At 40.7% G+C, this 25,684-nt stretch overlaps 1 protein-coding gene and 1 long non-coding RNA gene across 2 annotated transcripts in view; one reads left to right on the plus strand and one right to left on the minus strand.

Moving 5' to 3' along the window:
- The window catches only part of pomgnt1 (protein O-linked mannose N-acetylglucosaminyltransferase 1 (beta 1,2-)), a 50,860-nt gene that overhangs the window by 11,925 nt on the left and 13,251 nt on the right, over positions 1-25,684 (minus strand). The window contains exons 4-15 of the mRNA XM_080195439.1: positions 24,329-24,394; positions 21,625-21,738; positions 17,364-17,481; positions 16,983-17,081; positions 16,156-16,283; positions 14,834-14,904; positions 12,951-13,026; positions 11,775-11,858; positions 9,749-9,790; positions 7,208-7,266; positions 6,363-6,435; positions 3,678-3,806 (exon numbers count right to left, since the gene is read on the minus strand). Coding sequence (XP_080051565.1) covers positions 3,678-3,806; positions 6,363-6,435; positions 7,208-7,266; positions 9,749-9,790; positions 11,775-11,858; positions 12,951-13,026; positions 14,834-14,904; positions 16,156-16,283; positions 16,983-17,081; positions 17,364-17,481; positions 21,625-21,738; positions 24,329-24,394 — 1,059 coding nt within the window. The remainder of the gene's footprint in view (positions 1-3,677; positions 3,807-6,362; positions 6,436-7,207; positions 7,267-9,748; positions 9,791-11,774; positions 11,859-12,950; positions 13,027-14,833; positions 14,905-16,155; positions 16,284-16,982; positions 17,082-17,363; positions 17,482-21,624; positions 21,739-24,328; positions 24,395-25,684) is intronic.
- Positions 367-11,782, plus strand: LOC145347712 (uncharacterized). Its single transcript, XR_013887852.1, has 3 exons — positions 367-472; positions 2,432-2,475; positions 11,670-11,782. It is a non-coding gene; the product is annotated as an uncharacterized LOC145347712 (long non-coding RNA).

Below are 25,684 nucleotides of genomic sequence, written 5' to 3' on the forward strand. Positions count from 1 at the left end.
GCACAGGGTAGTAATAAAAGAGTAGTCAGTTGAGGAAATGTGTAAAACATTACTCAACTGATTACTCAGCCTAAAAATTACAGTTAGTATTATGAGCAGATGCATTTTTAACTTGTTCTCAGGATATTGGTGATTGTGACAAAGTTCTGAGATGGCACTGGGACTTTCCCTTATACTGCTGCAGTCTTTGTGGTGATTGAAAATATAGTGTTAGGTAGGAAATTCAGGCAATTCACTCAGCGACAAGAAAGAAATGGTGATGTGTCAAATCAGGGAAGCAAGAAGTGTGGACGGATCATCAACTGCATTCAATGGTGCGTTGGTGCACAAACTGCAATTTTTTTACTTTGCAGGTCCTGTTACAGTTCTCTCAATCATTCCCAGCTGAACATCCCTTCAACAGTGATCACCATCCACCCATGAATCCCCCATCACTAGCACCATTTAAAAGGGATCACTATATCATTTCCAGGTGAGAACAGTAAGTCGTCTCACAACACCAGGTTAAAGTCCAACAGGTTTATTTGGAATCAAGAGCTTTCGGAGCACTGCTCCTTCGTCAGCTGAGTCATCTCATGATTTCCATGTGAGGTGATTTTGACTTCCTCTTGCTGCTGCAGCATGATACCATAAGTGGAAATACTACACTGAGTTTATTTTGGATTTACAAGAGAAAGGAGCTGGAGTTGGCCAGGGGGGTCAGAGGAATTGGAAGATCAGTTCTCTTGGCAGGAGAAAGTCCACTTCAGTAATGAGGATTATAGTTACTGTTCCTCTTAGGCAGTGCAACTTGCAGATGCAGCAGAGAAGGGAAGCTGCGGGCAAGAGGGGGAGTGCTTTTCTGTAAAAGGCCTTATCCACAAAGAGTCATCAGGAAGTACTTCTACTTCCAGCTCTGCCAACAGCAGTGTCTGATGTACCTATGTTTCACAAGGAAGTGGCGGCTTAACTGGGCCACCTCCTACAGCCAGGCTTGCAGCTCCACAGCTGCCAAGGACGATGCTGACATTGGCCATGATGACAATTTCTGTCTATGCTGGCGGATTATTGTCTATGCAGGAACAAATGTCATTTGCCAGTTCAATGTCATCACTGCATCAGAGAGGTGACAGAGGCCCTGAACAGAAGGGGAAGGGACTTCATCATTCTCTCCTTTACCAGAGAGGAGGAGGACAGTAAGCACATCACTGTCAGGCTAGCTGAGATTCCTAACAGGGCAAGATGCAATTAATTACCTACACAGGGCTCAGCAGGCTGCACATAATAACAGGGAGGTGAACCATAACTGCAACTTTATGAATGTGTAGTTGTTGTGCCTTGAAGATCCCCACCTGTCTTCTTTCAACCATTGTTAAAGACGCGAGGCTTCTGGGTGATGTGGGATAGTTGCCTGACACTTGCCTCATGACTCCCTTCTAACAGTCAATAAAACATAGGCCATACACTTACAATGTAAGCACGCAGTGTGATGATATTGTGCTATTAATATATGTTATGTCTTGGGGGGGGGGGACGGTGGTGTGGGGTGGGACTGCGGTGTGGGGTGGGACTGCTTTAAGATTCAGTATTTTGTTACAGTCAGTTTGTCTGGTAGGAATACAGCATAGGCTGGATCCTTTTGTATCTCTGCCCTCTCACCTTAAAGTTCTGTGAAAAAAAGGGACCTTGGCGTGTTTGTCCACACGTCTCTGAAGATGGAAGGGGATGTTAGTAGGCTGTTGAAATGGGACGCACGCAAACACGGAGAAAGAACGTGCGGACTCCGCGCAGACAGTGATCCGAGCTGGGAATCGAACCCAGGTCCCTGGCGCTGTGAGACAGCAGTGCTAACCCACTGTGTTACCATGCCATCCAATAAACATATGCTGGAATGCAGAATAACTATTCATTTAGCCATGCAAGTGTTTAATTAGCAGAAGGCTTAATGAGCCAATGAAGAGAAGCCTTGTGGTGTCTTCTTGATTAAAATAAAGGAAAGCGTATTAGGTTAACAGGATCATGGGTCGTCCGACCAAACTGTCCGAATTAACCACTCTACCGCCGCTATATTCATGGCCGAGTGGGCCTGGAGAGGGGGCGTGCAGTGTCCGAAGGCATTGTTAACGCCTTCCATGCCCACTGGGCACCGCAGGGGCTGGGATGCATTCTTGACCCCTTTAATCACATTTTGATTTTATGTTTTAAGTTTCCTTTCCACCTTGTCTTTTGTGTCAGGCAATTCTCCTTCTTTTGGGAGCTGCCCCTTTTAACTTGTCCCCTTGTTAATTTGATTTAATTTATTTGGTTGGCCAAAAAGATTGGTCACATAGTCAAGTGATACTAGAAACAGGAGGAGCTAGGTTTGTAGCTGAGAAAAACAGCTCTCTGAGCTCAGTTGCTGGAGACGACTATTTAAAGATGGCAGCTTATAAGCAGCTCTCTCTCTCCACAGAATCTTTCTGGAAGCTCCAAAGCTGGTAACAAAGGCTAAAGCAAGTATGCCTTGATTTGGTAACCATTTTTAAAGTCTATAAGAGAAATATTGCTTAATTGGAACTGGATAGTAATAAATGAGAAGAGTTGTTTATTTTTATGTTTAAAGATTGTTCAATGGTTAAGCGTTAAACTGTTTCATTTTGTAGAAGTATACTTAAAACTGTGTTATGAGTAAGGCTTGTTTTGTTAAAAAGATCCCTAATTTGTCAGTGGAATTACTCCTAGAGTAAAGCATCCTTTTCTTACATTTATGCCAAATAAAAAAATTGGTATACTTTGCAATTACTGATCTGATACTCTAAGAGCAGCCAACAATGGAAGAAACAGCTGACATTCTGAAGTTCCACTGCTATTCAGAGGAAGGACTTTAGTTTTTACTATGGAGTGTCTTAAAATCTGCCTGGTCTGCTGCAATCTCCACAACCTTAGAAACCTAAGGCCGCTTCACCAGGACACGGGCCACATTGTGCTACCATGCCAAATAGAAGGCTTAATTTAACTTTATGCCCCTAAAAATTTAGATTCAATTACACTAATTTCTCTCACTTGGCTCTCTATATCACAAGAGTCCACAATTAGTGTGAGTGATTATGTTTATATTAGGTCATTATGGATTCTCATTAACTATTCGTAAGCAATTATCTGTGAATAACTGTACCAAAGTGAACAAACCTTAATTGACAGAAAAAACAGTCAATTAATGGTGCACTTCAAAGAGGAAAAAACTGCAGCTAACACTCCAATATATGGATGGTTTCTGACTGAAAATCCATTTAATGATTCATTCTCTGAGGAGCAACTCCTGCTCCGTCCTAGAATAATCACAAGACAATAAGAACTGAGCAGAGGAAAAATTCCTTTCAACTTGGCTGAATGCAACTCTGCATTCTTTTGCCTTCATTTCATGTCTCATCTCCATAAGTCAACAGGAGTTGACTTTGTCCATTACTGTTTAGACAGTTACACTACTCGACAAATGGCTGCTAGGAAATGTGTTAGCTTGAAGACAGATGTACTAATTTCCCCTTCATGTTTTATTCTTACCTTGAACAAATGGGATGAAGACAGAATTATTTCAGTGTTCAGCACTGAAATAGGCTAGATAATCACTAAGAGACCATGCAAAATTCCAAATGCAATTACTTACAAACACTTCTAATTTATGGACTGCAAGGGAATGAACTGTGGATAACAAAGCCTACCTTCTCTGGTGTTGGCCACTTTGGCTCCAGCTCATCTTTATAAAGGCTCTTCTTTAAAACCCAGCCAAGCCCCGGCATGCTCTCCACTCGATAGAGCAGAGTTATGTCTTCTGCTGTGTGCTCATAACCCTAAGGGTTATAAAGAATGGAACAAAATAATTAGAATACCTTATTCCTCATTCCCAATCATGGAGAGGTGGGTGCAACATTGGCCTGGTACTTGCACCATTATTTAATCATATTTTTAACCTGTACAACAGCAAACAAAACCATCTTTTAGCAAACTATCCAGTAAGGAAGTAAGCTTAGAGCATACTGACATACATCAAAACTGAGGTTGGCTATCTTCTCAAACTTAATTTGGTGTGGTTAGTTTGAAGAGCCATCTCCATAATGTCATGTTAATAGTGCAGGATCTCCCGATCATTCATCAATGATTTTTCTCCTCCTTCCTCAAGGAGTAAAGTGAAGGAAACAAAAAGCTGAAAAATGCCAGCAAGCTGGGTATATTGAACCTGTGTTCCAAACATTTGGCTGGCTTATTCTGATGAAAAGCAACTGCTTGGTAGAATGTTGGAGCAATACTTTAAATGAGGAAAGTACCAGACCATAAACTAACCAGAAGGAGAATGGAATGGTCTTGATCCTCCATTGCAGAGGAGGCTATTCGGCCCTTAGAGCCTGCACCAACACCAATTCCATCCATGCTCTACCCCACAACTCATGTATTTACCTTGCTAATCTCCTTGATATTCAAGGGGAAATTAAGCAAGTCCAATCCATTTAACCTGCACATCTTTGGACTGTGGGAGGAAACTGGAGCACCCAGAGGAAGCCCACACAGGCATGGGGAAAACATGCAAACTCCACAGACAGTCATCCATGCCCAAAATTGAACCTGGGTCCCTGGCATTGAGACAGCAATGCTAACAACTGTGCCAATGTGCTGCCCCTGCTGTCAACAGTGTGAAAGGCTGAACAGCAATTGAGGAGGAATAATGCACCAATTATAACAGAGAACATCATGAGTAACTTCAGTTAAGGCTTTTATGGGAGAGACAGGAATCTGAGTGGTGGGATTCAAATCAAAAGCTGTGGGAAAGATGGGAGCTGAGAGGAGACATTCAAGGGCTGGAGAACAGGGCAGACAGTTGGAAGGAGAATAATCGAGGCTGTGCTTCATTTTTGAGGGGACTGATGCTGGATGTGTTGGAGGACAGCGGGAGAAAAGATCAGCTCCTGAGAAGAGGAAACTTCACAATATTAACTGGAATACAGGCCAGACAGGAGATTAGTGGGAATTTGGTCAAGGGAGCAGGGAGAAACATTTATAAATGAGATTAGTCTTGAGCACTGAAGATGGTGGGAGATAAACTTGATAGAACTTCCGAGCTAGGATACAGTGCAAACTGGGGATTGAGAAGTAGAAAGCTGAAATGATGGGCTCTATCTTGGTAACATTAAATAAACTGGTTCCTTTCATTCATCAGTATCAAAAAGGCTGAAGGGATAAGGGGAGAGGATTTAAGGAAGTAGTTGGTAATGGGGAACTGATTAAAAACCCAAAGTTATCTTTGCTCTCCAGAAGGATCCTGGAGTTTTGGCAGGAGAATGGGGCCTACTCCCACTTTATATTCCAATCAGATCGAGAGAACACAAATAATTGATAATAGTAACTGATCTACATTTCCTGTCTAGATATTTAGTTAATACCAGACTCAACAAACAATGAAACAAGGATGCCAGCTATTGAAAGCTAGAAACAAAGCAGTTAAACATAAAGAGATAGCACCACTGATCTGTTTATGCATAACTTGAAGAAAAATAGAACTGTAACTTCTGTTCTCCATGGCATTGTACCTGGGGGTGTGGGGCACCCCTAGGATACATTAGGAAATGCCCCTCCCCCCACAACCACCCATCCCCACCTAAAGATTTCATGGCAAACCCCAGGGATTCAAATTTCCATTGGGTCATTGCCCTGCAATTGGAACTGTCTACTGCAATTTAAATCACAAACTTTGGATGTCTCCAAGTGTCTCATTAATAGTTAGCAGAGAAAGTTAGAAGAATTAAAACCTCCAACTTCTGGGTGACTGTAGTACTAACTCTCCACAGGACCAACCCTCCCCCACAACTACACCCCACCCTTTCAGCCATCCTCAACCCCTGACTGCCCTCACCACCACCCCAATACACCCCAACTCGCTTAGCTGCCCTCCCCTTTCCCCAGTACGCAGCATCGATGACCCCACACCTCCCATATGCCTCTGTCCAATTGCTATTCTCACCCCTCAAGACCTCATCCTCCCACACTGATCTCCTGATTCCCCTGCATTGCCCACCTGAACCTTCTTACTAACTATCAGACAGCCTTCTCCTTCAATCCTCCTCACTTATCTTCTCCCTGGCTTCTCAAAGTGGCTGGACACCCAAGCACATGTGCTTTGCATTAGTAGTACTGTAGCAAAAACAAAAGGTGCAGTTTCCTTATCTCCAACTCAGCCACCCTGACAACTCCTTTGGACCCTTCTGCACTGCACCCGTCTCTCGCGCCTGCATCAGAAGACGAGATGAGCATGCTGCAGCTCCATTGCACTCCGACTCAGGGTACATGCCATAACCGACATTCCCCAAAATCCATATGCCAGTTAAATTAAACTTATCCAAATATACTTGCCTTACCTGATCATTCCAAGCAGAGATGCAGTATAGACTTTCATCATCTTCAAGTAAGTGGATTGTTTGGCTGAGAAAACTAGCAAAATGGAATAGATTTGATAAGTGGGTACTATGTTACTGATACAAGCAAGAATTTAATGTAATCATGCAGCGCAACGTACAAAGTTAGTTACAAATATCTAGCATGTTTTGCTGTACAAATATTGTTTTGTGCTATGTACTGTTTAGAACATAAGAACTAGGAGCAGGAGTAGGCCATCTAGCCCTTCGAGCCTGCCCCGCCATTCAATAAGATCATGGCTGATCTGTCGTGGCTCAGTTCCACTTTCCCGCCCTCTCCCCATAACCCTTAATCCCCTCTATTACTATTCCAGAGCTTAATTGATCAATCAGAATTTGAAAGAGTATCCTGAAGACAAAAACAATAAGTTTTAAAAGCCTCAACTGTTCCACAATATTAGCAAGTATAATCGAATGGCTATAAATAAAGCAATGTTAATAACACTAAATTTAGCTCTGTTTAGCTGAAATTGAGAAAAACAGAATTGGCGCTTTAAGTTTAAGTTTATTTATTAGTGTCACAAGTAGGCTTACATTAACACTGCAATGAAATTAATGTGAAGATTCCCTCGTCACCACACTCCGGTGCTTGTTCGTGTACAGTGAGGGAGAATTTAGCATGGCCAATGCACCTAGCCCACACATCTTTAGGACTGTAGGAGGAAACCCATGTGGACATGGGGAAAACATACAGACTGTATACAGACAGTGACCCAAGCTAGGAATTGAACCCAGGTCCCTGGAGCTGTGAGACAGCAGTGCTAACCACTGTGCCACTCTGTGTTCACCTGAAGAAGTCCACTGAAATATCCAAGTCTTCCTCCAGTACCACAGTAAACTTGGCATCCTAAACAGAAAAAAATACAGATTTTAGTTTATGTAAAAATAACCTAATTATAAAAAATACAAATGTTCAATGATGTAACATTTAAGTTGCATTTTATAATAGTTTAACCATGCTTTAAAGAAAAAGTAGAATCTCTATCAGCATCCAGGATGGAAAAGGATCATCTATTTCAGTGTTGTTAAGGAATAAATGTGGGATTGGAAACATGTGTGAAAGTCTTTTATATATACTTAAGGAGGGCAGGCTCAATTTCTCTAGTATACAATTCCTTGAAAGTTCTGGTGCAGCTACATATTAAAGGGGCTAAAAGCATTTTGGGTTTGATAAATAAGGATACATGTTGCACAGGAGGAAATTAGAAAGGAGGATGTTCAATTCTTGGTGGTCATAGGGCCTGCTGTGGTCCTAGCTGTAGTGGAGATGGACAGAGCGGTGAGGGGAGACAGGGGAGATAGCTAGACAGTTCAAATAAACACCCATCCCCACCTAAAAGATTTCATGCCAAATCCCAGGGATTCAAATTTCCATTGGGTAATTGACCTGCAATTGGAACCATCTATTGCGGTTTAAATCACAAACTTTGGATGGGGCCTTGGCTGATATTCACTATCCTATAACAGATCACTTACATACCATAAAGATAATGTATTAATCAAAGAGGAAAGTTTTTTTTTAATTAATTCAAGAATATTTCCTAGATTAGTAGAATTCCAGCCCAACAAAGTACAAGATAAAGAAGTCATATTCAACTCAAATCATTAACTTAGTTTCTTTCTCCACAGTTGTTGCCAAACGGGCTGATTATTTCCAGCACTGTTTTTATTAAGGAACCAAAGCATTGCTTAATGTAGTTCTGGAACATAGGTAGGGGAAACAAAGGATTGGAGCTGAACAATTGAAAAGATGGCTGACACATAATGAAAAAAAAGTTAAAGATACAAACACGGGACTTAAAAATGGGAAATTTCAGCAGACTTAACAATGGTGTATAGTACATGAAGAAATGCATCAGCATTGCTAGAAGGTTGGTGACAACCAGGAAACAAATTTACTGCAACAGGTGTTGCCCAAACTGGAGAAGATAGAAGCAGTACTATATTCACTTTTGTTCTCAGCAGAGTTGACAGACTTGGGTAGAAAGAGTAAAATTTCAATTTGATGATGACACAAAAGCAGGGGTCTGACAGTGACGTGGCCTCTTATTATCAGGAAGGTGAGACAGTCTGGCAGAGCAAGCAAATAGGCAGCAGATTTAATTCCATGTGGACACGTGTGCGGTGATCCATTTAAGGGAAAGAATAAGGAATAGGAGAATACACTAAATGGCTTGGATAAGCACAGACACCTGAAGGCTCAAGTATACAATTCCTTGAAAGTTCTGGTGCAGCTACATATTAAAGAGGCTAAAAGCATTTTGGGTTTGATAAATAAGGATACATGTTGCACAGGAAGAAATAATAAATTTGTGCTAAACACTGGTTATGCTACAGTAAGTGTGCTGTATAGATTTAGGCTTCACAGAAAAGCTATTAGAGCATAGGGAGCACACAGCACAGATGGAAAATTATGGTAACGAATGAGGTTTGAGACTGGGATTACCACCACGGGGGCACAGAAGGACAAGAGGAGGTACAGTTTTTAGAATTAAGTCTTTTAATAGATTGAATTTAAAAAAAAACAAGCCTTGGAATTCAATGATGAAAGGTCATCAATTTAAAAGTTCGCAAAGTGAGGTCAGGGACTAGCAGATCTCATTTTTAATGCAGTGAGTTGATGAAGCATGGTATGTCATAGTAGAGGGAGTAATTGGGGTAGCAACCAGCTCATTTTTTAAATGAAAATTGGATAAATATTTCATGCAGAGAAATGTACACTACTCGCAGAGGCAAGACAGCAGTGGGATTTTGAGTTGCTCTAGCAAAGAGTCAGCATAGATATTGTGCAATAAAAGGCCTCCTTTAATGATGAACATTTCTATGTTTTTTTTCTCATGTGACAAATCAAACTAAGCTGAAAGCAGATTCCATGAATCAAAATGCAAGTTTTGCTTTTTTTTTATATAAATCATAGAATCCCTACAGTGCAGAAGGAGGCCATTCAGCCCATTGAGTCTGCACCAACAACAATCCCACCCAAGCCCTATCCCCGTAACCCCACAGATCCCGCTAACCTACACATCATCAGACACTAAAGGGCAATTTAGCATGTCCAATACTCCTAACCCACATATCTTTGGGCTGTGCGAGGAAACCAGAGCACCCAGAGGAAACCCACACAGACACAGGGAGAACATGCAGACTCCACACAGTGACCCTAGCCAGGAATCAAACTCAGGTCCCTGGAGTTGTGAGGCAGCAATGGTAACTACTGTGCCACCATGCTGCCCCCTATATGCTAACAGCACTGCTGTGGCATTACTGAACAGTTATCAACAAACAGTTATCATTGAAAAATCTCAAATTCAGATGTTTCCACTGCTTACCGGATGTAAATTGAATGTAGCAGTCAAACTGGCTTTGTAATGCTGTGTATATGAAGAGGGGGGAGAAAGAGCAAAAAAAAAGTGATGCAATTTCAATATGTATTTAGATCAATTGTAATGTCTCAAATTACTGATGCTGTAGTTAATACGGGTAGATCAGAGAAACCCTGCTTGTACAGAGGTGAAGTCAAAGAAAATTATGGGCAGAAAGTTACAGCTCCATTGCAATGGGGACAGGCCGTAAAAACACAGCAAGTCGTTCACAACTCCATCGCATTTTAACGGGACTGTAAGATCCCGCCGATGTACAATTCCACCTTATGCCTTAGTCATTTTACCACAGCCATCATTTCATCCATTTAGTAAATGATTCCTGACCCATATAGCTTAAAACTGAAATATCTCTTAACGTAGAACATAGAACATTACAGTGCAGAACAGGCCCTTCGGCCCACGATGTTGCGCCGACCAGTTAAAAAACAATGACCCACTAACCTAAACCAATCCCTTTTTGTCCATAAACCTATCCACGGATCTCTTAAACACCCCCAAACTAGGCGCATTTACAACTGCAGCAGGCAGGGCATTCCAATCCCTCACCACCCTCTGGGTAAAGAACCTACCCCTGACATCCGTCCTATAACTACCCCCCCTTAATTTAAAGCCATGCCCCCTCGTGCTAGATTTCTCCATCAGAGGAAAAAGGCTATCACTTTCCACCCTATCTAAACCTCTAATCATCTTACATGTTTCAATAAGATCCCCTCTTAGCCACCTTCTTTCCAGCGAAAACAACCCCAAATCCCTCAGCCTCTCCTCATAGGACCTCCCCTCCATACCAGGCAACATCCTGGTAAACCTCCTCTGCACCCTCTCCAAAGCCTCCACATCCTTCCTGTAATGTGGGGACCAGAACTGCACACAGTACTCCAAGTGCGACCGCACCAGAGTTGTGTACAGTTGCAACATAACGCTGCAACTCCTAAATTCAATCCCCCTACCAATAAACGCCAAGACACCGTATGCCTTCTTAACAACCTTATCTACTTGATTCCCAACTTTCAGGGATCTATGTACACATACACCTAGATCCCTCTGCTCATCCACACTATTCAAAGTCCTCCCGTTAGCCCTATACTCAACACATCTGTTATTCCTACCAAAGTGAATTACCTCACACTTCTCCGCATTAAACTCCATCCGCCACCTCTTGGCCCAGCTCTGCAACCTGTCTAAGACTTCCTGCAAACTATGACACCCTTCCTCACTATCCACCACACCTCCGACTTTGGTGTCATCAGCAAATTTACTAATCCACCCAACTATACCCTCATCCAAATCATTAATAAAAATTACAAACAGCAGTGGCCCCAAAACAGATCCCTGAGGCACACTACTCGTAACCGAACTCCATGATGAATATTTACCATCAACCACCACCCTCTGTCTCCTATCCGCTAGCCAATTCCTGATCCAATTCCCTAGATCACCCCCAATCCCATACATCTGCATTTTCTGCAGAAGCCTACCATGGTGAACCTTATCAAACGCCTTACTAAAATCCATATACACCACGTCCACTGCCTTACCCCCATCCACCTCTTTGGTCACTTTCTCAAAAAACTCAATAAGGTTAGTAAGGCACAACCTACCCGCCACAAAACCTTGTTCAAGCTCATTGCGAGGAACTTAAATGCTGACAAACACAAGTTTTGATTAACCTCTACATAATTCTCTGAACCTTTAAGGGTTTTTTGCAAAAATAAATTCATATAAAATCTTAAAGACACATTATACAATATTTCCAATTGTTGTAACAGAAAAGTATGATGAAATTTATATTTTCTCCAGAGAACAAGATGTACTCTAGTTTCAGTTCAGTAATGAGAACGTGCATTGTACTTCAATATTTTCATTCCAGGAAACATTATGGGGGAAAAATAATTCCAGCTGTACCTTGCTGGCAGAGGATAAAAACAGCAACACCCAGAAGATAAACCACATCACAGAAACTTGAAACTGATACCTGAGAAACCCGTGCATTCTTAATACTAATGGGTGTGTGCTGAACACCCTTCAGCCCAAAGAGCTCCACCACATCCATTGGTTCCTGATCAAGAAAAATATTCAATAATTAAGTATAAACGATCATTTATTTTTAAATTTACATCTTTGTACTTTCAAGGTTTAAATAAGGGCTTCATTATTATCCATCGTAAACTTTAACTTTAGAATGTGTTATTTATTAGTCACGTTACAATAACACTGCAGTGAAGTTACTGTGAAATTCCCGTAGTCACCATACTCTGGCGCCTGTTTGGGTCAATGCACCTAACCAGCATGTCTTTCAGACTGTGGGAGGAAACAGGAGCAGCTGGAAGAAACCCATGCAGACATGGAGAACATGTAGACTTCGCACAGACAGTGACCCAAGCCAGGAATCAAACCTGGATCCCTGACACTGCGAGGCAGCAGCAATAACCACTGTGCCACCATGCTACCCATTCTATTTTAAATGCTAAAAAAAATTCCAGAAACATGAAAAATATTTGTTGGGGCACTGTCAGCTGAACATTGAGGGAGATGGGCCTGGTATAGAGCAGAAATTATGCCTGCTGGCCAGACAGAAATTAACAAATATAGTCACCGCTGAAGTACCTTGGGTTATTTATCTTTCCAAAGGTTGGCACTGTAGGATTTAAATTGTATCACTGATGTGATAAACCAGCTGATTTTATTTTGATTTGGATTTGCACATAAGTTACTGTGATAATAGTCTCAACAGTCTGTTGCAGTTGCTTCTATTACAGTTAATTTAGTCTATCATGGTCAAAAAAAATCTCAAGCTTTGCGCAGAGTCGGCACAGTGGTTAGCGCTGCTGTCTCAGTGCCAGGGATACGGGTTCAATTCCTGACTTGGGTCGCTATCTGTGTGGAGTTTGCATGTTCTCCTGTGCCTGCGTGGGTTTCCTTCAGGTGCTCTGGTTTCCTCCCACAGTCTGAAAGACATGCTGGTTAGGTGCATTGGCCCAAACAGGTGCTGGAGTGTGGCGACTAGGAGAGTTCCACAGTAACTTCATTGCAGTGTTAATGTAAGCCTTACTTGTGACTAATGAATAAATAAAGGTTATTTCATCTTTCAAAGGAAACTTGATTTTCGCAAGGAGTCTATCAATAAGAAACAATATGAGTAACTTCTCACCTCATAGTAGCCATCTATGAAGACAGTGATCATCTCTGGGTTTACACCCTGTGCAGATAGTAATGAGCGCAACATTCTGCAAGAAAAATTTAATTCCAGATTGCTTATTCATGCTCATCATCTCCCCATTAGGTCAGTAAATTAACTTGGGCAAAATAAACAGATCAGAAATGGAAAATATTTCTTACCATTTACTTTTAGATCCAGTGAAGTTTACAGCACAATGGCCTAGTTTTCTGACAAAACAATCCATAAACAACCCCTCTGCCCTGTTCTGTGCCCTTGGCCCCGTATCTTCCTCTACTCCTAACACTGGTTGAATTTTTCTTTAATGCTACAACAATTCTACAAAGAGAAATTTCTCTCAATCTCACCATGGCAATTTTAAATTGATGACCCTCCAAATTATCCCAATTCTCCCCATTAAAACCTTTTCCAATTATAAATTCTCCCACTAAATCCTCTCTACCTTCTCTGTATCAGTAGATCGAGACAGATCTTGATTCTCCTGTGGGAATTGTGAAAAAAAACAGCACTTATTAATCATTGTCAGCATTAGCCTTTTCTCAGGTTCCCCTGAAAAGACACCATGCTGCGCCCACCAGTAAACTGGGTACCAAGGATTCTAGTTATCTCGGTGATGTGGCAAACAAGACTGGGTTTTCATTTGTATTTGAACTCAGCAGCCTGAGTGGACCACTTATGTATTAGTAATGATTTCCAGCAGCTCAATCCAGGGTCAGACAGGATAGATTCAAAAAGAATGTCCCCGATGGTGGACGAGTCCAAAACAACAGTTCATAGTTCGAGGATAAGTGGTAAACCTTTTAGAAAAGAGGCGTGGAAAAATTTATACAGAGTGGTGAATCTGGAATTCACTACCACAGAAAGTAGTTGAGGCCAAAACATAGAAGTTTATTTATTAGTCACAAGGCTTACATTAACATTGCAATAAAGTTACTGTGAAATTCCCCTAGTTGCCACAGTCCGCTACCTGTTTGGTCAATGCACCTAACCAGCACGTCTTTCAGAATGTGGGAGGAAACCCATGCAGACACAGGGAGAATGTGCAAACTCCACACAGACAGTGACCCAAGCCAGTAATGGAACACAGGTCCCTGACGCTGTGAAGCAGCAGTGCTAACCACTGTGCTACATTGCGTGATTTCAAGGAGAAATTAGATATAGCTCTTGGGCCTAAAGGGATTCAAGGATATTGGGGGAGGGTGGGGCAGGATTAGGATATTGAATTTGATGACTAGCAATGATCAAAATAAATGACGGAACTCAAAGGGCCAAATGGCCTATGCCAGCTGCTATTTCCTATGTTTCTAATCCTATACCAGTCCTCTTTAAAGCAGCTGTAGACATTCCCAGTCATTCTGAACTCTCCCATTCTCACAATATTTATTTACTACTTTATCAGATTCCCATTGTGCACCAGTTTTATAAAGAGAACACTTCGGTTACATTTCACAGCCAATTTCTTATCTATGCTCCAGTGACTATGCCAACTAACTTCATAATGCTGCCTGATATTGGTAATACCAAAGTTCAGAACTGTTTATAGTAACTTTCTCATAAGGAAACTGTGTAAAGGTTAATTTTATATTTATTGTAGCATAAAAACAAATCAAATACAATAAAAAACAAATATATTAACAAATGTCTGTTTTCCTGAGAAATTGCCTTGCTTTGCAAAAACAAAATTAGTTGCCATTTTGAGCTTGATAGAAGGTTAAAGAATGGCATAACCCAAAACAAAACATCCAGTCAGCAAACAAAAATGAATAATACATCATGTTATGTACTTGATGTAAAGCCAAAAGTCACAATGCTATCATTGCAATCTATACCTTGAAGGGATAGATAGGTATAGATACCTGTAAAGGTAGTTAGGCCTGTTACCAGCTATCACAGCCACTGGAACTTCATAAACCTTGTTCTCTTTTAACTGCAAAAATAAAGCACAACAGTCAACCTTACTCCAACTACCAAAGATTCCCTTTGGAATAGGAAATTAAATCTCACCAGATGATAATTTGCCACCGTTCTGATGCTTTGGCTTGTATTAAAATGTAAATTCCTCTCCATATCCCACTTCTCTTGATGGATCTAATAAATAACTGTCCCGTGTCTGCCCAATGATTTGTGAGTCTCACAGCAAGAGAAAGCAAACAATAGTTTTTTTTTAACTCAGTCGCTTTCCCCACCCATATCAAACACTCCCTGTAGCTGACCTGCTGCTATGTTGGCTTCAATGTACTCCACCCCTGCCAGTAGAAACTGCTCAACGATGCCAGAGAAATAACTTGCCCAGCAAAGATCTTTCCTTCAAGAAAAAAAGCACTTGCCTCCTTTTAATGCCACCACATAAAAACATGAGGGAGGTGGCTAATTTAGCAGTCAAACTCTTCATTGCTGCTAAAAAGCACCAAACATTTTATAATTGAAAAGTCTTAGAACTAGTTCTGAGAAGCAATCCAAAATCTGAGATTATAACTTGCACCAACATAGGTGGCTGTCAGTAGAGTTTACTTTGTCTTCAGAAGGATCACTAGATGGAACATGGGACTAAGTGAGAGAAGGCAGAACTGTGCTTGCTGCAAGACTGCTAGACAAATTTCACAAAGCCAGAAAAGTTCTCTAAACTATGATTAAATCAACTGTAACAGCAGAGTGTGGGAGGACACACACTCATGATTTTCCTCTAAATTCCCAGCCAGCATTGTTCCATTATGGATATGCTTCATTAAACCACAGAGGTAAGAGGTATGGGGAGAAAGCTTGAAAGACAAAATTGCTTCAAGTCAGTTTGATGAGTCACCGGTCCACAGCAACTGCTTATAAATATTTTCTGTTCTCAATTAGGTCTCTCTTTTTATTCATTGCCTTACCTGTGGCCACCTACCTCTTCAAGCAAGGACAACCAGATGACACATTTTGAGGAGAATTTCTCCTGAGTGTTGAATGGAAGTTTCTGCTAGAATGGCTACATGCTCACCAGGATGATCAGTAAATCAAGATTGCCTGGTGTGATCAGATTTATTCAGCGAATAAATTGGTTCAAGCCATTTATAGATGACCCGGTGCTGATACCATCACCATACCAAGCCCACTACGACCTTAACTGATGGAACCAACTGATTGACTGGATATGGTGAAAGCATCAAGCAATAAAGCAATTCAAGAAAATTAAACTTACAGGCTCAGGATTAAACTCAATAGGAGCTGGATCCTTACAGCTGCAGATGCTCCCATATCCTTCAACCTTGCTGCAGAAAGTTTTCCTCCTCCGATTGGCATCCGTGTCTGCCCAGTGGCATTCAGCATCTTCAAGAAACAAACAAAACGCAGACAGACCATTATCAGATACTTATTGATCTTCGGTGGCATTGCCCACCAAACAACTGACCCAAGACTACGCTGCCATTTGTTTCCTTTAGAGCCAGCTTATTGCTGTTTAACAAAAAAGGTATTTCTAACCATGTGAGGGACATCTTGATGAAATGCTCTATGAAAATGTTTTTTAAGAAGTAACTATAGCTAAACATTTAACATACAGGTGTTAAAAATATATGTTTAACAGTGGTGTAATCCCACTAAACGATACTGGAGTCCTGAAAGAAATTAAACTAGCTAAATTCCCAGTTATGGAACTACCTGCTTTACCTGGAGTACACTAAACTCAGGGTGTTGCCTCTTCAGTTTCTTTTTTTAAATATACAGAAGTCATTATTATGGTTTCATCAAACATTCATCCAAAAGTTTCCCAAAGGTTTTCAGATCAGTGGACTTTTTTTAAATTCAGCCATTAAAAAGATAATAGAAGCTGCAATAACATGATTATAATAGACAGCAGTGAGGCTTAGACCATAAAATAAAGTAAAATTTATTTATTAGTCACAAATAAGGCTTACATTAACGCTGCAATAAAGTTACTGTGAAAGTCCCCTAGTCCGGCACCTGCTTGGGTCAACGCACCTAACCTCGTACATCCTTGTTTTCTAAAAAAGAGACGTGAAAACTCACCTTCAGCCGAGGTTAGCTGAACTTCAGTCTTCAGTAAAACAGGATCCCCCCAAGTTGCCAAAGCTGGAGATTTTGAATGTTTTTCACCATATACTTGACCTAACAATAAAATGTTGAACTTTGTAAAGTCAATGGGGCATCTATTGTTGTTGCACTTGTTAACTAATAGAATGTTAAGTGCCCCATTCTATTATGTATTACTAACAAACCATTGTAAACAACAGACCTTAAACAAATCGTGTACAACCCTGAGTCTGTGAGGCAATGTTACAGATTTTCACCATTTTATTCTTGGTTCAATCTTTTCAACATTTGTTTATAGCATAAATAAATTAAAATTTGTTTACATTAGATTTTCATATAAATGTACATATACTGCACCTCCTTTCTTTACCACAAAAGTCCACATGTCTCGCCAACTAAGCGATGAGGCAATTTGGCTACCCAGTCCTTTAAGTAGGCTTTTGGCTGTGTCTTTCAGATGGAAGGATCCCTCATCCTGAACGAAAATGGTGGGGAAAAAAAAAAATCAGTTCTTTTCCAGTGCATCCATCAACAGGTAAAGAAAATTGAAATGATGAATAGACCACAGCAACATAAATGATACTTGAGCTCAGAGTCACATTCCCAACGGAAATCCCTTATGCACCCTGTGCAAAGTCAACCTTTTCTGTGGATACTCCCAATACTTATCCCGAAAGATTAAATTTTCTCTCACTTTACTTCTGTATGCTTAAACTGTGAAAGTCCTTCAATTGGGGTCACATTGACAAAATAAATCTGTTAAGCTTATAAAGCCATTCTTGATAAAACAAGACTACTGTTCAAAAATATTAAGCCACTGCAGGTTGAAAAGAACATCCAAGGTGCAATATGCAAAACTGACATTTTATCTGGTATAAAGTGCTAGGGAAGGGATATAGATATACCCCACTGATAGTTTATTTTGGTTTCAATTGTTTAGACCTAAATTTCAGTTAAATTGATTTGCTACTGAACCTAAGAAAACCGAAGTTTGATTTAAATAGACATCAGGCCCTTATGATGGAGTAATCTTCTACCTTCTCCTAATCAGTATTAACCCAATCTAGAATACCCGCACCTCAGCTTTTGTGCACTTACACCAAGAGTGTGGTAGAAATCAGCACCTAGCACTAGTATAGAAGTGTTTATGCAAGCTGGATATCTGAACAGTAAAGAAACCTCTGCCTCCTTCCCACCTACCCCAACTCAAAATGTACTTGATGTAAAGCATCACCAAATTGCATAAATTTTGTCCACAGATATTTGCATCCATGAGTAAATGCACTGAAAAGACAAATAATGAGTGAATCAGCAACTACATTAAATGAGTTTAAGTAACAAGCTTTTCACTTACATCCGAAGATTTAAGTTTACACTTTAGGGACAGTTGCACTTTACTATACTGGAACTCTGCTATAACATGGAACATTGATCTCAAAGCCACATTATTTTGTTTCCTAGACCAATCCAGCATTTCTTCCAGCCCATAATGTGAATGCATCGGGTCCAATCGTAGCTGTGTCCTTTGCTAATGCCTCGCACACAGACAGTGCAAGGACCAATACTCCTGCATAGTTCTACAATTTCCAGTCCTCATGTTCCAAAATGAAATAAAGCAAGTACAGTGTAAAATCAACCAAATAAAAAGTGGGTGACTGTTTGTAGTTTGGAAAGGAGGATGATGGGGGTGTCTGTGGTTATGTTTACAGAAGGAAGGAAGGAAAGTGGGAAGTGTAAGGCACATTTGAGAGGAGGAGGGTGTGCAGCTGTATTCTGAGAGTGACAGTCTAGATTCATCACATTCAACCAGAAAATTAGTCACCTAATCCAGGTAATGCCTGTAATCTCTTCAGGCATGTGGGGCATCATAGCTGAGCCTATTTCTATCCTTACCTAATGCTTACGCATATATCCACTATCCTACAGGGGTTACTGAAAAGCCAGCAGCAGCACTAACTGGTTTGTTTCTTTTGTAACTCAGGTTAAATGAAATGTCTTTATTGCTGCCTCAGCAGAGCTCAGTTACTTGGATGAAAATCTTCCTGACTTGTATTGTTTAATAGCAATTTAAATGAAAATTTATAGAGGGGCCCCAACGTAAGTTCAAATTAAGTTTAGCTTCCACATGAAGATGTGAATGTATAAGTGTGTAGCCCCCTCTGCTGGATAATCACTTTCATATAACTAGGAATTGGCCAGGACTAAAGCACGGAGAGTCAAAGGCAAATCACATTGTTCCCTAGCAAAATTAAATAGCCTAGTGAAAAAGGGTGTTGGTTTGAACTCCAGCCATTCTCATCATTGGTGCAATGTCTCAGAATTTTAGAATCTCATATGAAGTGAATCCAGAGGATTTCTGGAAATTATAGAACAGATCTATTATGACAAAAGCTCTAACAATGCTGTGCAAAATGGAATGGCTCAAGTTACAATTTCAAATCATGACCTGGTTGAATAGCTTTTGAGTCAGTTAAAAGACAAGAATTTAATAGAAAAACAATAGCAGCTATTATAGTTGAGAGTGGGAAAGATGCGCAATAGATCTTTCACTGCAAAGAGCAAAGTTCCATCATAATTCTTCCCTTCACTAAATATGCAAATGAAAGGCTTCATTTTAAATCTGTGGCTTCTTTCATCGTAGCAGTCATAGCAGCAACTGGGTAATCATGTTTGAATCTTATAATTAAACCAGAAAGTAATCTAGTCATTATGTAGACTGTCCGACCACTATTATTTGCAGAAGCTTTGACAAATAACATACAAGCCTGGCTTTTCTTAAGAATATTAAAATTTGCCCATTATTAGTATACAACATGCATCCAAAGTATTATCACCAAATGGTGGAGCAACAAGATGCAGATTTGTTAACATTACTAAAGAGCTAACTGGAGAATCTAACATTTAAAATCATGATGTTTTTGACAAGATCAGAGAAAATGGACAGATGTGAGAATGTGACAGAGCAGGAGGGAGCATGACAGAAGAGAATGGTGGGAACAGAGTAAGGAGAGCGATAGAGAGATGGGGGGGGGCTGGAGGTAAGAAAAGAAACATTATGATTATAGGAATTTAGAAAAGTTCAAGAACTCCTTTAGCCAGAGATAACTTGTATTAGTTATATGACACCCAACCTGGTGAAAAAGCAGGGGAGTGACATTAGATGAATCTTGCAATGATATGGACAGAATAGACCAAAAATTTCTGTGCTGTAACCTTTCAGAGATTCCATAACTATTATGTAATCGGTTAACTTGAACTGAAGCAATGTCAGTGTTGCTGAGAGCAGACATCCTAAGGTCAAACAGATGAAGATTGGTGACACTGGCATCCAAGCAGGCCACAAGACTTGGAAAAGAAACTGCACTGCACAGAATCCTGAAATCTTTGCCAATGCTACTCAGGAACCAAGCCCAGTACTTTTTTTTTTAACAACTAATCTCCCTCAAATACGTTTTCCAAGGTCAAATAGTTGATTGTTGTAATTTATTTCTTTTTTTGGGTTTACCTGACCATTCAAACCTCAGAAGGCTGTTCTATTTTGCTCACTTGGTAAGTTTAAAGTGGTCATAAGAACATAAGAAATAGGAGCAGGAGTAGGCCATCTAGCCCTTCGAGCCTGCCCCGCCATTCAATAAGATCATGGCTGATCTGTCCTGGCTCAGTTCCACATTCCCGCCCTCTCCCCATAACCCTTAATCCCCTCGCTTATCAAAAACCCATCAACCCGCGTCTTAAAAATATTTAGCGAGGCAGCCTCCACCACTTCAACGGGCAGAGAATTCCAGAGATTCACCACCCTTTGAGTGAAGAAGTTTCTCCTCAACTCCGTTCTAAACCGCCCCCCCCTTTATCTTGAGGCTGTGCCCCCCTAGTCCTACTGTCCTTTCTGAGCAGGAAGTCTCTCTACCTCTATCCTATCCATCCCATTCATCATCTTATACGTCTCAATGCGATCTCCCCTCATTCTTCTAAACTCTAACGAGTACAAGCCTAGTTTATTCAGCCTCTCCTCATAGCTCAACCCCCTCAACTCCGGCATCAGCCTAGTAAACCTCCTCTGCACTCCCTCCAAGGCCAAAATATCCTTCCGTAAGTGTGGCGACCAAAACTGCACACAGTACTCCAGCTGCGGCCTCACCACTGCCCTATACAGCTGCAGCAAGACCTCCCTACTTTTATATTCAACCCCCTCGCTATGAAGGCCAGCATCCCATTAGCCTTCCTGACCACCTGCTGCACCTGCAGGCTGGGTTTTTGTGACTCATGCACAAGGACCCCGAGGTCCCTCTGCACCGTCGCCTGCTGCAGTTTTTCGCCACGTAAGTAATAGTCCTTCCTACCATTATTCCTACCAAAGTGGACCACCTCGCACTTGCCAACATTAAATTCCATTTGCCTGTTCCTGGCCCATTCACCCAGCCTATCCAGATCCTTCTGCAGACTCTCCACACTCTCCGCGCAATTTGCCGTTCCACCAATCTTGGTGTCATCAGCAAATTTCGACACCATACACTCGGTTCCCTCCTCCAGATCATCTCAAACAGAACCATGAAATTTTAAAAAACTAAACATTTTAGTATCCTATATGTCTATCTGGAGGATGTGAGAATATACTGACCTTGATCGTAAAGAGAAGGATTCTTCCTCGAGAGACCATATTTAGGAACAGAATCATTGCTTCATCTTCATGAGGTGAATATGTATCAAACACACGTTTGGCCATCACATGACCCTGTTCAGAAAAATAATCATTTGCTAGCATCATTACTGCCAGCAGTAACTGCAGAAAGCTATTTGTTAAGATTTCAAAAATATTAAGCCTTATAGTTTTATCAGTCTAGGATATATTTTCGAACAGACTAATTTTGCACTTGTTAAAAAGGCAAAATGTGTGATAGTGAAGTGATTAAGGGAAGCTTCCCCTGTAAGTGAAAAAAGTGTTTGTCATTAAAACAAGGCGTCTCTGGTTAATTCAGTACAATGTTTACTGCAGCCACTTACTCTCCAAATGTTTTTAAATGATTCTTTTTCAACAAAATCATATTCTAGATGGGGTAAAAGATAACTTTGTGACATCAAAATTAAATTCAAGAATTCTAATATCGGGCTCTGCATCTATAGTGGCTGGTTTGATTGCAAGTCAAACATATAATAGTTTACACCACAGCGATGGTATTATACATTAGCGATGTAGTTACACTTAGGATACACACAGCCACAGACTGGACAGATATTTAATGTGTATGTTGATTGCAGAAGTCTTCTTCCAAATTATTTCCACATTTGCACTGAATTGCCAACAGCAGTAGATTCAATCAACAGTACCACATATAGAACCTATTCTGAACCATGTTGTGTACTATTGGAAAAAAATTCTGGCAATATAACAAACTCAGGAACTTTGGGCCCAAAATAATATTTTTCATGAGCATCGTAACAAATTAAGACTAACGGAAAAATACAGATTGTGGGTTCACATCTACAAGTACAACAGCCAGAAAGACTTCTGTTTGTGTACATCATTTTCCCGAAACCGCCCTTTTGGGTTCCTTCCCACTTTAATTTCTTCTTTCTCAATCAACTCTAATGTTGTGCAGTCCATTTCAATACCATTGTTATCAGTTATCTCTCTGTAAATACCACTGGTTAATCTTTACTGCTCACAGTTTTCACTTCTTCTCCAATTGCACATTTGAAGCACCCCCCATGAAATTAGTGTTAAAACAGTGCCAGATACAAGAGGGTTGTCACCTTGTAGCATCAAAAGTAGCGTCTCGGTAGACACAATAATAACCCCACAAAAAAAAATTCAAAACAGATCACCAGCCCAAATTTGCTGTCTTATGCTAACTTGTGTACACCCTAGGCTGGCAGTCTAAAGCGTAGTTTTACCAAGTTCTGTCTTTTTTCAGGGGCAAGCCTTCTAATTATAGGGGTTGATCTGAATGTTCTATTCATAGAGCATTGCCTTAGCGAAACTGAAGACAGTTATCATATATCCTAGTGTTTACATTGTTGCCAGTGACTGAAAAAGTTGTGATTTAGGCATTGCTCCAGAATTTCTCTCAAAAGGAACTCATTAGCAGTGAAGTATTCTGGCAACATCGTGAGGATGTGAAGGGTACTATGTGAAAATGTAAGTTCTACTTTCACAAAAGTATCTTATGGAATCTACCCTTCTTACTTCACAGGTAAATAGTATTTAAATAACCACTGTCACTATGGAGGAGTTTGGTTATCACATAGTAATCCAAAGCCTATAACATGGAAACAGGTTCAAATAGTGTCTATCAGAATTCATAGAACCCTACAGTGCAGAGGGAGGCCATTCAGCCCATCAAGTCTGCACCAACCATAATCCCACCCAGGCCCTGTCGCCATAACATCATGAATTTACCCTAGCTAGTTTCCCTGACACTAAGGGGCAATTTAGCACGACCAATCCACCTAAAGTGCACATCTTTGGACTGTGGGAGGAAACCAAAGCACTCGGAGGAAACCCACACCTCCAGATGAGGAGGTTATTCAAAAGGAATGCACCCACCTATACCTATAATTCCTTTATTCCCCCTAGTTCTCAAAACCTTTCCCAACTTAAATCTTGAATGTTGATAGTTTCTGCCTTAACACTAAACCTGGAAATGAATTTGACAGCCTAACAACTTTCTCCAATTCTCTGTTGTGAATCTTAGATTTAATCTTGCAACCATGACCCCCTCGGTATTAAAGTACTGGAAACACAAACTCTTCTCTACCCTGTCTTTAGCCAATCTATCCCTTCATAACTGGACAGTCTTCTACCATCATTTTCATTGCTCAGCCAAAGGATCTAAGGCTATTTTCATTATTTACATTTCCTTTGGTGTGGGGGATTGAGGTGACACAGTAATTAGCATTGCTGCTTTTCAACGCCAGGGACCTAGGTTCGATTCCCAGCTTGGATTACTGTCTGTGTGGAGTCTGCATGGGTTTCCTCCAAGTGCTGCGGGTTTCCTCCCACTGTCTGAAAGACGTGCTGGTTCAGTGCATCGACCGTGCTAAATTCTCCCTCAATGTACCCAAACAGGTGCTGGAGTGCGGCAACTGGGGAATTTTCACAGTAACTTCACTGCAGTGTCAATGCAAGCCTGCTCGCCTCACTATTAAATAAATAAAAGACAAACACTACTCTTGAGCTAGTATGGTCTGCTGGACCCAAAAGAGTCTGAATAATCTCAAATATACCCAATAGTGTCTGAATTGTTTCATAAATACCCCAATAGTGTTTGAAACTAGGTTCATAAAGCTGGTATGTGTGGATGAAGTTATTGCAGTGTACTCACTGTAGCTTGATTCAAAACAATAACGTGTATTCCTCGACCCTGCTCTTTGACTTCATCCTCAAGAACCTAAAATGGCAAAATACAAAAGTGCATCAATGTAACTAAGGGCAAAGGAAGCAGCCTGATTCCCCAGATAAGAAGGCTACTCCCCCTCCCCGCCCACTAAGTGACTGGGCTGATACGTTAATAACTCTGGTTGCAAATGAAATGAACAGCATCTCCTTCGAGAGAGGCTGCCAGGGAACATGCACTTTTCAATCATTTGCCATGCTGTATAGTAAGTTTAACATTTTGTTAATTTTCAGTGAAAGTGCAGAATAAGCACACATCGATAGATACCCTGTAACTTGAACAGATTTTTCTTTCAAAGTGTAAAATCATGCGCATATTTTAAAGTAGATCTAGTAGATGGAGTGAAAGAAGTGATCCAGTTATTTGTAGCAGGTTACAGGAATGTTACCTGGCAGCAGCAGCAATAGACTAACTCAACAAAAGAATGAAACAACTGAGCAATTAAAACACCATCAACCAACCTTTCTCAAATTGTTCAATTCTTCCCACTCAAATTTACTCCATTTTACTTATTTCAACCAGACTAAACCAGTATAAAAAGCTGGACAAAAGGTCATCAGGACTCGAAACATCAGTTCTTTTTTCTCCTTACAGATGCTGCCAGACCTGCTGAGAATTTCCAGCATTTTCTCTTTTGCTTTCAGATTCCAGCATCCACAGTAATTTATTTTTTATTATACTAGCAGCTGGGTTGACATTGTAAAACTATTTGCAATTTGATAATTTCATTGAAAGAGGAGAGCTGGAGAGGACCAGAAAAAAAAATGGTTCTTGGTATTTGTTCAGAGCTACCCATCAGGTTTCTTTCAACTTTTATGCCATACATGACCTGGAAGTCATTGCTGGAACCCACATATGTTCTACTGTCCAGTACGGATTTACCTCACTGGACAATACAAATTGGAAATACGACACCCAATACTAAATTTTCATCAGTTAGCTCAGCAATGATGATGAGGCCAAACAAATATGAAATAGCTTTTTAAATTAGCATCAAACAGGCCATAAAGCTGTTCCTCAACAGTTCAGCAAAGTGAACAAGACAGTATATGGTTTAATTGTTGCCATGTTGAGTTAATTGGTCCAATGACAGATACATCAGTTAGCAGTTCCACAAAAGAGATATTTGACTTGAAACATTGAGCCCGGTTTTGCCATCAAGTTGCCCTGTTTTCAGGCACGAAATCTTGGTAAAGTAGGGTGAGGTGAGTAGTGCAATTCGCACCTGCTACCACATCTGTTCCCCCTTTACCAAGGCCCGAAAATGGCCTTGATCAGGACCGC

This window comes from Carcharhinus amblyrhynchos, chromosome 9 (assembly GCF_965287045.1).
Source record: "Carcharhinus amblyrhynchos chromosome 9, sCarAmb.v2.hapA, whole genome shotgun sequence".
NCBI lineage: Eukaryota > Metazoa > Chordata > Chondrichthyes > Carcharhiniformes > Carcharhinidae > Carcharhinus > Carcharhinus amblyrhynchos.